This window comes from Onychomys torridus, chromosome 8, assembly GCF_903995425.1.
Source record: "Onychomys torridus chromosome 8, mOncTor1.1, whole genome shotgun sequence".
Classification (NCBI taxonomy): Eukaryota; Metazoa; Chordata; class Mammalia; order Rodentia; family Cricetidae; genus Onychomys; species Onychomys torridus.
Genome location: NC_050450.1, coordinates 102,652,113 through 102,665,203, shown reverse-complemented (window position 1 = coordinate 102,665,203; position 13,091 = coordinate 102,652,113). Strand labels below are relative to the sequence as shown.

At 53.1% G+C, this 13,091-nt stretch overlaps 2 protein-coding genes across 2 annotated transcripts; one reads left to right on the top strand and one right to left on the bottom strand.

Annotated features, from left to right (window-relative positions):
• Nucleotides 1–480: 480 nt before the first annotated feature.
• Nucleotides 481–3,675, bottom strand: Gpr142 (G protein-coupled receptor 142). The gene is made up of 3 exons (XM_036194818.1): nt 3,651–3,675; nt 2,722–2,883; nt 481–1,340 (listed from the first exon to the last, which is right to left on the bottom strand). The coding sequence occupies exons 1-3, from the start codon at nt 3,673–3,675 to the stop codon at nt 481–483; spliced, it is 1,047 nt and encodes a 348-aa protein (XP_036050711.1).
• Nucleotides 3,676–9,913: 6,238 nt separating this feature from the next.
• On the top strand, nt 9,914–13,091 carry Btbd17 (BTB domain containing 17). Its single transcript, XM_036195327.1, has 3 exons — nt 9,914–10,247; nt 12,738–13,029; nt 13,076–13,091. The coding sequence occupies exons 1-3, from the start codon at nt 10,163–10,165 to the stop codon at nt 13,089–13,091; spliced, it is 393 nt and encodes a 130-aa protein (XP_036051220.1). The 5' UTR covers nt 9,914–10,162.

Sequence of the window (13,091 nt, the reverse complement as noted above, 5' to 3'; positions counted from 1 at the left end):
CATTCAACTAGCATTAATGCTTTCCCTGTATGTGCCAGGTGGGAGGGCCCTTACAAAGGGGTACCCCAGCAGCTGTTATGATATGTGGGCCAGCAGAACCCTGACCCTTCCCCAGAAAATGGGAATTGGAATGAAGTTAGCCTATAGGGTGGCTATTTTTTTCTTCTTTCTACCTGGAATCACCTAAAGGGGGAGCCTTTTCCTCTCCCCAAACTGCAAAGTTGGTGAAGTTTTGATGGATACAACTGCAAAGGTCTCAACAGCAGTGGGGGAACACGTCTTTAATCCTAGCACTCAGGAGGCAGAAGCAGATGGATCTATAAGTTCGAGGCCAGCCCCGTCTACAAGAGCAAGTTTCAGGATAGCCAAGGCTACACAGGGAAACCCTGTCTTAAAAAAAAAAAAAGAACAAAACAGTTGCAAAGGTCTCTTTGTAAGTGGCCCTGAGGCCCCTGGGATAGCTAGCCTGATCCCCTTTCTCTACAACTCTGTCCCTGTGGAATTCAACACAAGTTCTCCTACTGTGCCCTTTGGCGGTGACTTTAAGGTACAAGGCATGTGGGCATCGTGGATGACCTGTCGGACTGTGGTTCTGAAAGTCTTGCTGATGAAGCAATAGAGGCCAAAATTGACAGCTGTGTTGAGCATGGCCACCATGTTGGCTATGTCCAAGGCCAGGTGGACCCTCCAGTCCCGGTGGACGGGGGCCACATACAGGTGGTACAGCATGACACAGATGCGCGGTGCCCAAAGGAGAGCGAAGAGAGAGGTGACACCCAGGAGGATGGCTGTGCTCTTGCTCACCCAGGGCTGCAGCCCTCGCTGGCTCTTCTTCCGTAGCCGGAGGACGATGGCAGAATTGGTGACCAGGAAAACGTTGCAGGGGATGAAGTAGACGATGAGGCAGTGAGCCCACTTGAGGAGTTTGTCCATAGTGCTGGGGGGGTCTGCGTCCCTCCACACGTCCAGCCACCAGTAGAATGGGATGCCCGTGAGCAGGGCCGTGCTAAAGACAGCGGCAATGGCGCGGTGGGACCTGCCTGGGGACGAGGTGGCCCGATGGCGCAGAGGGCGGCATAGGGCGTTGTAGCGGTCCACTGTGAGCAAGACTGCAATCCAGACTGAGGCGTGATTGGCAGCAAACTCCAGGATGTTAGCCGTGCGTACCACAGCCTGGGGCACCTGGCGGGCCAGGACAGCTCCCTGCAGGAGGAAGCCCACGAACACGATGACCACTTGTGTGACGATATCTGAGGCTGTGAGTGCCAGGAGATAGTGGTAGGAGGGCTTCCTGGTCCTGGCAGCGAGGCGGGCCAGGGCCACTGTAGTCAGGAGGTTGACTGGTGGAGACCCAGGTCATGGAAGGGAGAAGTCAGAAGCATTAGAAGGGGTGTTAGTAAAGGCCTTCTCAAGATGTTTGCGTAGCCCCTCCCACCTGGCATGGCCCCTCCCACCTGTGTGCTCTGTTTCCAGTTCCCTCTTTTTTTTTTTTAAGATTTATTGCCAGGCGGTGGTGGCGCCCACACCTTTAATCCCAGCACTCGAGAGGCAGAGGCAGGCGGATCTCTGTGAGTTCGAGGCCAGCCTGGGCTACAGATTGATTTCCAGGACAGGCTTCAAAGCTACACAGAGAAACCCTGTCTGGAAAAACCAAACCAAACCAAACCAAAACAAAACAAAACAAAACAAAAAAATTTAATATGTACAGTGTTCTGTCTGCATGTATACCTTCAGGACAGAAGAGGCGCCAGATCTCATTACAGATGGTTGTGAGCCACCATGGCGTTGCTGGGAATTAAACTCAGGACCTCTGGAAGAGTAGCAGCCAGTGCTCTTAACTGCTGAGTCATCTCTTCTGCCCTCCAGGACCTCTTTACCTCTTCCTGCAGTACTGGAAGCTGAACTCAGGGCCAGACAAGTGCTATACTACCGCAGTAGATCCTTAGTCCAGTAACCTTTTTTTACTTTGTATTTTGAGACAGAGTCTAAGTTGCCCAGGTTGGCTTGAAACTCACTTGGTATCCTGGTAGGCCCTGTACTTCCTGTTTCTGCCTTCCCAGATCCAGCTGGCCTCAAACTTCCTGTAGGTCGTTGAGGATGACTGTGAACCTCTGATCCTCCTGCCTGTATCTCCCAAGCACTGATTACAACTGTGTACCATTACACCCAGTTTATGTGGTGCTGGGATTGAACCCAGGGCTTTGTGCATGCCACCAAAGCCCTCCAGCTTGTTGGAAGGTTAGTTTGAGTGGCAGATCTCTTGCCTAGCACACCAAAGGTCCTGGGTTCTGTCCCCAGTAAGCACAGGACCAAGCCAAAAGAAATAAAGCTGACTCCGTCAAGATGGGTAATCTAGTCAGCCTTGCCCCGTCACACCCCAGGCCATGGCCCATGTTGGTAAGAGATGGGCTCATCTAGGTGGGCATGCACATGCTGGCATTCTACCCTACGTCTTTCCCAGGAGTGCTATGCTCTTCAGAGCAGAGGTGTTCTGGGAGCCAGGTGTAGGTTTATTTACTAGACTTAGGGAGTGCACCCTGAACAAGGCCACTGGCCTTTCCTACATCAACACACTGCCCCCTCCTCTGGCTCCAGTCTGCACAGTAGGTTACATAGGGATTGAGACAGTGCTGCACTGATCCTGTGTGACTTAGCCATCTTGAGAGAATCTGGACTGGATGAAGGAGGGCCTGCGGTCCCAGACCCTAGCTCCCCACTCACCAGGCAGACCCAGGCTCAGCAGGACACTGTAATAGATGACAGGGATGATACCAGCCACACATGGTGACCTCTCTGGAATCTCCGGCCAGTGGCCATCCATATCATCGCGTCTTGGGTTGCTCCCATTGAGGGTAGGCAGTGGAGTCACTTGTGGCTGTCCAGCTAGAAGGCGGAGTGACAGCAGTTACTTTTTTTTTTTTTTTTTTTAAGATAGGGGCTTGATTGACAGCAGCCTCTGTCTGGCCCTAAGGCCCTTGTCTTCAGTGCTGCTCTGTGCAGAGCCCTGGGACAGCTCCAGCCAAAGGCAGTCTCTGTCGCTGAGGGACTCTTGCCTCCTCCACCCCGTCTGCTCTCTTATCAATCGGAAGAGTCCTTGGCAGGGGCCTACTTCCCCTGTATCATCATCATCATCCCCGCCACTAAGGAAACTGGCTGCCCTGTGGTAGCTGTGGACACCTGGGGTCTGGAATGGGCCTGGAGTGGCTGCACCTTTAATAAGGATGCTCTGTGACTGACCCGCGGTGGCTTCCGGCAGCTGCTCTGTTCCATTCACCAGCCAGCGCCTCCCAGGAAAGACTAACTGGGATTCCCTCCTTCCTAAGCCAAGAGTGTCCCTCTTCACAGGTTACCTAGCTTGTCCCAGAGTAAGGTGGCACAGTTGTCTAGTATGGAATGATGGTCCCTACACACATCTGCTTTGGCCTCTGGTCATCTCAAGTACACTTGAAGTCTTTTTAGAATTTAACTTACAGCGTTTTCTTTCCTGCTGAAGAGGAGCGGAGGAGCCTCCCTCCCACCTCCCACCTCCCACCTCCCACCTCCCCCCCACCCCCCTCCCACCTCCCACCTCCCAGTTGCACCATTTCCCCACCCTCCCCACCCCCACCTCGTGCCTCACCCTTGCCCTTTATCATTGGAAAATACTTTACCTGTCTCTGGTCCTGCAAGCCCCATAGTGTTGAGACCTGGGCCCCAGGTCACCGGCAGCTTTTCCTTGAGGTCCCCACAGCACCTTGCAGCATCACAGCCTGTGAGCCTCGCTCCGGCTCTCTGACGGAGGGCTACTTGCCCCACGTTCCTCGCTCCTCCCTTAGCTCTTAGTCTGTTGGAACAGAGAGTGGGAGAGTGGGGGTGGGGAAGGAGACAAGGAAGAAGTGGAAGAGAGGGAAGGAAGCGTGAGGGTCCCAGCCATGGAGTCTCCAGCAGATCCAGTGGGAACACAGTGGCTTCTCCTATGGTACAGCACTGGTGAGGAAAGTCCACGGGGTAGGGGGCTTCAGGACAAAAAGGCTCAGGATTTGCTTAAAGACGTATGTCTGAGCTTGGAGGGAAAGGAAAGAGCTGAAAAGGCAAGAAGGTGGGCCCAGCTCTGGACAGCTGCTCTGTGCTCAAGGGTCCATGGCAAACTGGCCGCACTCTGTGGGGGCAGCCACACCCTGGAGTTGAGGCTCTTGGGGAAAGCTGAAGGATACAAGGGGCTGGTTCTATGGGCACCCACAGGATGCTTGTAGAAAGGAGGACATTTGTGTGCAGGAACTGGGGGATTAGCACCAAGCCTTAGAGGAAGGCTCCAGCAGGCAGGGCTTAGATTCCCAGAGAGGTCCCAGGGATTAGATTGAAAAGATTCTTACCTGTAGACACCACAGTGGCTGGGTAGGATGAGGTCCAGGCTACCTGAAGGAGGGGGGATGTTGGGACAAAGGCCAGCAGGAAGCCATGTGCTGTGCTACTCCCAGGAGAAGGCTGACCAGACTGCTAGCTAGCAGTGTGGAGTGCACAGGAGGACCCTGTGGTCTAGCAAGCTGGTTTTTTTTTTTTTTTTTTTTTTTTTTTTTTCTTCCCTGCAGCCAAGCAGCTCTCAGGAACACCATTCTATGGTAAATAAACACCAGCCGGTGCCAGCAACGCTCCAAAGGAGCTGGAATCTGTGGCCGGCAGCTCCCTGCACCTGGGTGAAGAGTAACCAGGTTGGCCTACCATGTGCATCAAGACACAGACTCCAGGGGGACTGCCTGGGATGCAGAACTGAGACCTACTCTGGAGTCACTTTTCATGACTGTCCTAGTCATTGCTCTATTGCTATGAGAAGACACCACGACCAAGACAACTCTTGTAAAACAAAGCACTTAACTGGGGCTTGCTTACAGTTTTAGAGGGTTAGTTCATGGTCATCAAGGTGGGGGGTAGACAGGCATGGTGGTGGAGTAGCCGCTGAGAGTTTTACTTCCTGATCCACAGTCAGCAGGCAGAGAGTGGGAGATTGAGCCTGGCCTGGACTTTGGAAACCTCAAAGCCTACCCCTAGTGATATACCTCCTCCAACAAGGCCACACCTCCTAATCCATCCCAAACAGTTCCATTCACTGGGGACCAAACTTTCAAACATATGAGCCTATGGGGGCCATTCTCATCCCAGATACCACAGTGGTAGTGGCTTAGTTTCTGGAAATGTACCAGAAAGTGTGGCAAGGAATGATAGACATTTTCTGGCTCCCTAAGGTAGAACCCATGTCTGGGGCTGGAGCCAACCCACCTGATTCCAAGACTCACTGTCATACTTGCAGCAGAAGCCTCTGTGCCTGCCCTCTAGTGGTCACACAGAGATCCTGCAAGCTTCCACCAAGCCTCCTTGGCAGCAGGGAGACCTGGGCAGGTGCTGTCTGCTCAGGACAGGTCCCCAGATGCGGTGTTGGGAATTCAGCTCAGAAAAAGCAAGTGCTGGGGCTGGAGAGGTGGTGGCTCAGAGGTTAAAAGCATTGACTGCTCTTCCAGAGGTCCTGAGTTCAGTTTCCAGCAACCACATGGTGGCTCAGAACCATCTACAATAAGATCTGATGCCCTTTTCTGATGTGCAGTCATATATGCAGACAGAACACTATATATATATAATAAATAAAATATATCTAAGAAAATTCAAGCACCACAGACAGGCCCTGAAGACTTCCACCTCCCTGCACATGAGGCAGGAGTGAGTTAGAGGCAGGCCCTGCTTCAAGATGCTGGGAAGGCTAACCATGTCTGAGGAGCAAGGAAGGCTACCTACATCATTTCTACTTTTTTTTTTTTTTCAGACAGAGCACAATACTCTCCTTTACAGCTCTTCTGTGACCTATACAGATAACCAGAGCCTTTGGATCGGGGGTGAGGCAAAGCAGGGTAGAGGAGAGAAGCTCCATCTGCTAAGAAGGACACCTCTTCATCTGTGTCTTCAGCTAGCTTAGCTCCTCCAGCCTGACCTTGGCCCTTGGGTCCCTCCCTGTGGAAGGGACTTTCTATACAAATATATATGGTCTATAACTACAACCTATTTGGTCTTGCAGAGGACCCAAGTTCAATTCCCAGTACCTGTGTCTGGTGGCTCTCAAACTTCTGTGTGACTACAGCTCTAGGGAATCCAATACCCTCTTCACACACACACACACACACACACACACACACACACACACACACACACACACACACACACTTTTGGAACTGGAGAGATGGCTCAGCAGTTAAGAGTACTAGCTACCCTTCCAGAAGACCCAGTTCAGTTCCTAGCGCTCATATGGCAACTCACAACTATCTGTAAACTCTAGTTCCGGGGAATCTGATGCCCTCTTCTGGCCCCTGTGAGTACTGCATGCACATGGTGCACAGCCATACATACAGGCAAAGCATCCATGGATATAAAATAGTAATAAAATATATTTTAAAATTGCCTTTAAATCCTCATGGCAAAGGTGGGGCTTTCTAGACAGAAAATGCTGTAATTCAGGGGCAAGTGGGTCCCAGGTCCCTTCACACCCCATAGAGATGTCATGCCTGCCAATAGCATTGAGTTCCACACAACAAGAGCTGGGGTCGGCAGGATCCACAGCTGGGGGGACAGCACTCTCCACACTGCCACAGGGGGATGGCAGTAATTGACAGGGCATAGGTGGTGGGAGGGATAGGGCCACCAAGTCATCACCAGGCACAGAGCCTGTCAGAGGTAAATGGCCTCTTCCTGGGGAGGGAGATTCCTTCCTACACTGTGTCTGTGTCAGTGGCCAGGGTGGGCCAGCGAAAGTGCAGAGGAAGGGACTGTGCCCTATGGGCAGGTAGCTATGACCTAGCTGGGTAAGGTGAAAGGTGTAACCAACCAACAGCAATACCTTAGTCTCGTGGTCCTCAACATCTTCAGTCACGACCAGTCTATCCAGAGCTAACTGGAGGGAGCACCAGGTGGGTCACACATCTCTTGTCCCTCCACTGCTCATCCTTATGGCAGCCCCATTAGCTAACTGCCTACTGGCACTAACACATGAGGAGACCACAGATCAGAGACGGTAAGCACATTGGTGGGGGTCACAGGTGTGGAAGTGGATTCGAACTCAGGTTCACTCCTCCTTCTGTTCTATTCACTCCCTCACACAATGTGCTAGGGAAGAGAGGCCACTGTCAGCTGAGGCTCCAGGGAAGACAGGTCTGTGGACCGGAGGGCTGACGCTGTTGGATAGAGAAGGACGTTCCGGTCAGGTGAAGGACGTGATCAAGGCTGCTGAACAGGAAAAAAGCTGTGACACTGTGAGCTGCCCATAGCATGGTAGTGATTTAGGGAAAGAATCTCTACCCTTTGGAGATGGGTCTCTCATAGCCCAGGCTGGCCCTAAGCTCCCTAATAGCAGAGGCTGACCTTGAATTCTCAACTGCTTCTACCTCACCTACCCTTTCTTTTGTTTATCTTTAGTGAGCCTACTGGGGGTGTTAGCCTGGGACCCAAACTCACAAGAGTCCCTCTTCCCCAGTGAACTGAGGTGTTTGTGAGTGGAGAGAAGACATTTCAGGTATGAGGACACTGCTAGGTAGGGGCAGGCTGGGCCTCAGGTCCACCCTTTCTCCATGTTCAAGCTCAGTGTCAGAGAGATCTTCACCTTTGTAGTTTCTAAAACAAAACCTCCCTGTCCATGACTGTAGGAGTTTCTGATTGCTTCCAGACCCTCTTGAGATACCTTGCTATCCACTAAGAAGATTGTGTCCCAGAAAAGCTATCCTGAGCTTTTGGACACATATGCCCTGGCTGTGCCAGCTCTGGCTGAGCATAGACAAGTTCCTTAGACGATGCACACGTACCCTGGGCAGGAAGTCACACTCTGTTGGCTCCTCTCTGGGAACTGTTCTTGCTTGTGAGATCTTCAGACTTGTGTTCAAGGAATGACGGAGCTTCAGGACCACAGTGGTGGTGGAGTGCAGGATAAGGAATAAAATGTGATGGAGTCCATCTGCCCCCTGAGCACTCTGCTGTACATATCCTGTTCCAAGACACTCCCACCACAGACATGTGTGAATACACAGCACGTACATGCACACATGCTTGCACACACTGTGGCAATGGAAGCTTCACCCAGGAAGTCAGCTTCTAAATTACTAGAAGAGAGGCAGGGATGAGGGGAATTAGAATCATGGGAAGGGCCTGTCAGAGGTGGGGGGTGGGGAGTCTTCTGGGTAGCCTGAGATATCCTGGCTCCTCACACTTGAAATGCCAATCACCTCTTTCTAGTGGGTAGATAATTGCCTGAGGTGTCTGTAACCATCCTTTGGTTTGCTTAGGAAACACAATATCCAGGCCTGCCACTGGGGGCACTGGGCAAGTAGGCCAGACATCTAGAGGGACTGGTGAAGAGGGGCTGAGGAGGAGGGGCTGGTGAGGAGGGACTGAGGAGGAGGGACTGAGGAGGAGGGACTGAGGAGGAGGAACTGGTGAGGAGGGACTGAGGAGGAGGGACTGAGGAGGAGGGACTGAGGTGGAGGGGCTGAGGAGGAGGGACTGAGGAGGAGGGGCTGAGGAGGAGGGACTGGGGAGGAGGGACTGGGGAGGAGGGGCTGAGGAGGAGGGACTGAGGAGGAGGGGCTGAGGAGGAGGGACTGGAGACTCCCCGTGGAAGCGGGATGAGAAGCATTACCACTGAATAACAGTCATTCTTGTTGATGGGCATTGTGCATGGAAGTGAGGCCGCCTCCAAGGCTGGACTGCCCTGTTCCACACAGGCTCAGACAGCTTCAGTGGAGCCTAGGTGTGGTACAGTCTACAGGAAGGGTTGGCAGGCAGCCAGCGGGAGATGGATGGTCCATCTGGACAAGGGAGACCAGGCTTGAGAGAGCCGGGAGGCGGTTCCGCTAAGCCGGGCAGCTCTGATTTTGCCAACCCGGACAAGGTTGGTGCCAGACCCAGTTCTTGCTTTCTCTGTGGCTCCAGGAGGTGAAGCTGTTGGGTCTCTCAGCACCAGAAAGTGACAGAACTCAGTACAGAAGCTGGTCCCGGGGACCCAGAGAGCAAGAGCAATAAGTTCCAACACATCCCCAGAGCAGGATCTGGCCTCCGAGAAACTCAGATTTCCTGGGATCCACCCACTGTCTCTCACGAGGAACTGGGGCAAATCCTGTTGATTCTATGCAAAGATGAGGTCTCAATAGCACACACACACACACACACACACACACACACACACACACACACACATGGCTCTAGATTCTCCCCTTCCATCTCCATTACCTTTGTTCTCAGAACATTTCTTTGTACTGTCCAGCTAAGACCGAAATCTAGCTCTCTGCCTCAGTTTCCCTATACATGGACTGCTGTGCCAGGTTTGCTGCACATCTGGCTGGAAACTGGGCAGAAGCTGGTGAAGACATCCTAGGGAGGGGAATTCTTGAGACATGGGGCCATGCATAGGGGTGAACTGAAGACTTGGGCCTTCTGGGTAGGGAAACAGGCTGTGTCCCTAGAGCAAGGGCCACAGCGTCCCTGGTAGGAGATGGTCAGTCCCTGTGCAGATTTCCGAAAGGCTCATCACTTTCTCCAGAGCGTGACAGGAACTCTCTTCAACAAACAGCGTGAGAACAATCCTCATGACCCCATACCCCATTCAAGGTCCTTATCCTCTCCTCTGGAGAACTGGCCGACCCTAAAATGAGAGTGGGGGAGGGGTAGAACCCTGAGCCAGCTCTTCCTTGCCTCTTCCAGTCTCTCCCTTTGCAGCCTGCTCACCAGGACACTGCCAAGTATGCTCCGTGCCAGGATGGAGGCTGGGCCTGGGGGCTGGGGCCTTGGGGCTGGTGCCTGCCAGGGGTCCCGAAGCCCTTTGCTTGCCCTTCAGAGAGCTTAAACTTCCCCAGAGAGGAACAGCTAGCCTTGCTGGTTGTCCAGAGAGGTGGGGGAGGAGGGTGTCCGGATCTCTTCCCCTTGGGGGCCCAGGCCTGCACAATAGCCCCTGGGGCTGCCACACTCTGGCTTAAGTAGTTGCCTAGGCAACAGCAGGGGCCAACTTCAACCAATCCATGGCAGAGACTGGTAGGGGGAGGGAGGCAGGGCAGGAAAGGGGTACTGTCCCCTTGCTGGATCCTATATAAGGAGGAGCGATGGGATTGGAGTGCCCTGGGATTGGAGTGCCCTGCAGTGGACTTGGGGGCAGAGCACAAAGATGCTTAGGAAGGGCCACTGCAAGCCCGGGTCCTGGGGCAGCTTCTGGGCTACCCTGGCCCTGGTGGGACTGGTCACTCGTGCAGGTGAGTAGGCCGTGAGGAGTCAGGTGCCTGGTAAGGAGAAAGGTAAGTGGTAGGGCAGAACTTCTACTGGGAGCTACATAGGGCAGCCAGGAGGTGGCGTGGTCCAGCCAGCCACATAGAACACTGAGTAAGAGACTGGACATCTCCAAGGACAGGTCCTCAGAAGGGAGAAGGGACAGACTGCCTCCAGGGGGAAAGGGACTGGGCAGCAGGCAGGGGTCTTCATGACTAAAAGGCCACTATTATCTCAGGCAGAGGCCGCACAGGGATGTCATCAGCATTCAGGTCCTTCAGAGTGACAGCTGGGGAGGCAGGGCTGGGAAATTCACCAGCAGCTGCTCCCTTTCTTCCTGGGTCTCCCTCTCCCACACACAGATGCTCACTCTTGTGAGCCTTCCTTTCAACAATCCACACATAAGCCCCATGTCCACCGTGTGTGTGTGTGTGTGTGTGTGTGTGTGTGTGTGTGTGTGTGTGCATGTGCACACACATGCACAGGAGCAATCTGCCGGTGTCCTTCTGCAGTTCTCAAACTGTTAGACACCCTCTTTTCTCACTTTGCAAGGGGCTGCACAGCTCTGGCTGGGGGCTATTTTTTCTGTAACTCAGTTTGTGTCCCCATCTGACCCCATAGCCTCCCTGAGAACACAAGAGACAGGCCTCCCTGGAAGGGGGGTGCCAGCTTCAACACTCAGTTACCCAGAGAGCCCTGTTCCTTCACCGGTTGGTCCACGGTACTTCCTTAGTCCCCTTATCTGTTTCACAGACGGGGAACCCAGTAGAACAGAGCTGGGGCTGTGCTTCCCAGTTGGGTGTGGTGGTGCGTTCCTGTAATCCCAGCACATGGGAATGAGGAGGATCAAGAGTTCAAGGCAAACCCCAGCTAGTAATGAATTCAGGGCTAGCCTGAGCTACAAGAGACCCTATCTTTTTTTTTTTTTTTTTTAAGATTTATTTATTTATTATGTATACAATATTCTGACTGCATGTATCCCTGCAGGCCAGAAGAGGGCACCAGATCTCATTATAAGTGGTTGTGAGCCACCATGTGGTTGCTGGGAATTGAACTCAGGACCTCTGGAAGAGCAGTTGGTGCTCTTAACCACTGGGCCATCTCTCCAGCCCGAGACCCTATCTTAAAAAACTAAAGAGAAAATGAAAGAAAAAAGGGAAAGAAGGAATTGAGGGAGGGAGGGAGGGAGGAAGGGAGGGAGGGAGAGAGAAGGAAGGAAACCCATGCCTGCTGTCTCAGCTTTGATCTCACTTTGGTCTTCCCTAGCCCTGTCCCTAACTCCAGCCCCTCTAGCCCATTCCCACCAAGGGTCTTTCGTGGCTTCTCCCTTTGTCTCTGTGCATGCTTTCCTGGGCTGGCTTCAGGGTGCTCACTTGTGCATTTATTTACTTTAGTGTGTGTGTGTGTGTGTGTGTGTGTGTGTGTGTGTGTGTGTGTGTGATGAGTATGCATGTGGAAGCCTGAGGTCAAGGTATGGTTCCTCAGGTACCCTCTGTCTATCTCCCTTGTATTTTGAGATGGGTCCTTGCTGACCTGGAGCTCATTGATTAGGGTGAGCTGGCCGAGCAGAGAGCCTCAGGGGTCCACCTGTCTCTGCCTCCACAGTGTTGGGATTACAAGCATGTGCTACCACACCCAGCTTGTATACCTGGCTTCTGGGGATAGAATTCAAGTCCTCAAGCCTAGATGTCAATCATTTTACCAAAGGAGCTCTCTCTAGGAACTTTCCCCTCTTAGTCACATTTTGTTTATTTGACTTTGTGTGTGTGGTGGTGTATGCGCTCATGTGCCACCTCACACAGGCGGAAGTCAAAAGACAGCTTTCAGGAATCAGTTCTCTCCGTACACTATGTGGGGCTCCAGGATCAAATTCATGTTGTCAGCAGGTACCTTGACTGGCTGGGCCATCTGGTGTCCCCCACTTTTATACTGAGTCTTGTTAAGCAGTGGCACTTGATCTGATCCTTTCTATGTAGCCCAGGCTGGCCTTGAACTTAGGGCAATCCTTCTGTCTCACCCTTTCATTTATATACTTGTTCCACATCTATTCTGGTCCTTTGAGTTTCCCTGAGTGTGAGAACTGGGTTTGGCTCATTCACTGCCACTCAGCAGTCACATGACAAGTACTCACCACACAAGGGTGTGCCACTTCTGACAAGTTTTGGAGGAGGTGAGGGAGGTGGGGACCCAGAGTTTTCTTCACCCTCCCCTAGAGGTCTAGTGTCATGGACACAACAGCTGTTCCATGACTTCTTCCCGACCAGAGCCCACCTTGCTTCTAAGGACTCACTCTTGAGTCTGCATGGGACCACCATGCCCAACCAGGATGAACTCTTGGACACTGATGCATTTCGTGTGTGCACACAGCCCCCTCCCTATGCTGGAACCTATGTCACTGGTTGGCCCCTTTGCAGCCTTAGTTGGAGGCCCCAGGCCAGGTGCCTTCTCAGGCTATTTTATGTCCCCTCCTGCTGCAGCTCAGAGAGCTGATGTGGGTGGGGAGGCAGCAGGCACCTCCATCAACCACTCCCAGATGCTGCTCCAGCGACTGCAGGACCTGCTGCGGCAGGGCAACGCCAGTGATGTCGTCCTGCGTGTCCAGGCTGTGGGCACCGACGAGGTCCGAGCCTTCCACACCCACCGCTTACTGCTGGAGCTGCGCAGTGAGCTTTTCCGGGAGCTGCTGAGCAACCAGAGCGAGGTGCTACTGCAGGAACCCCGGGACTGCGCGGCTGTCTTTGACAAGTTCATCAGGTATGTAGGGGAAGGGCACTGTGCTGCACCCTGTCCAGTCCCCCGGCTTCTCCACCTTCAGGGTCACAGAGGTTTAA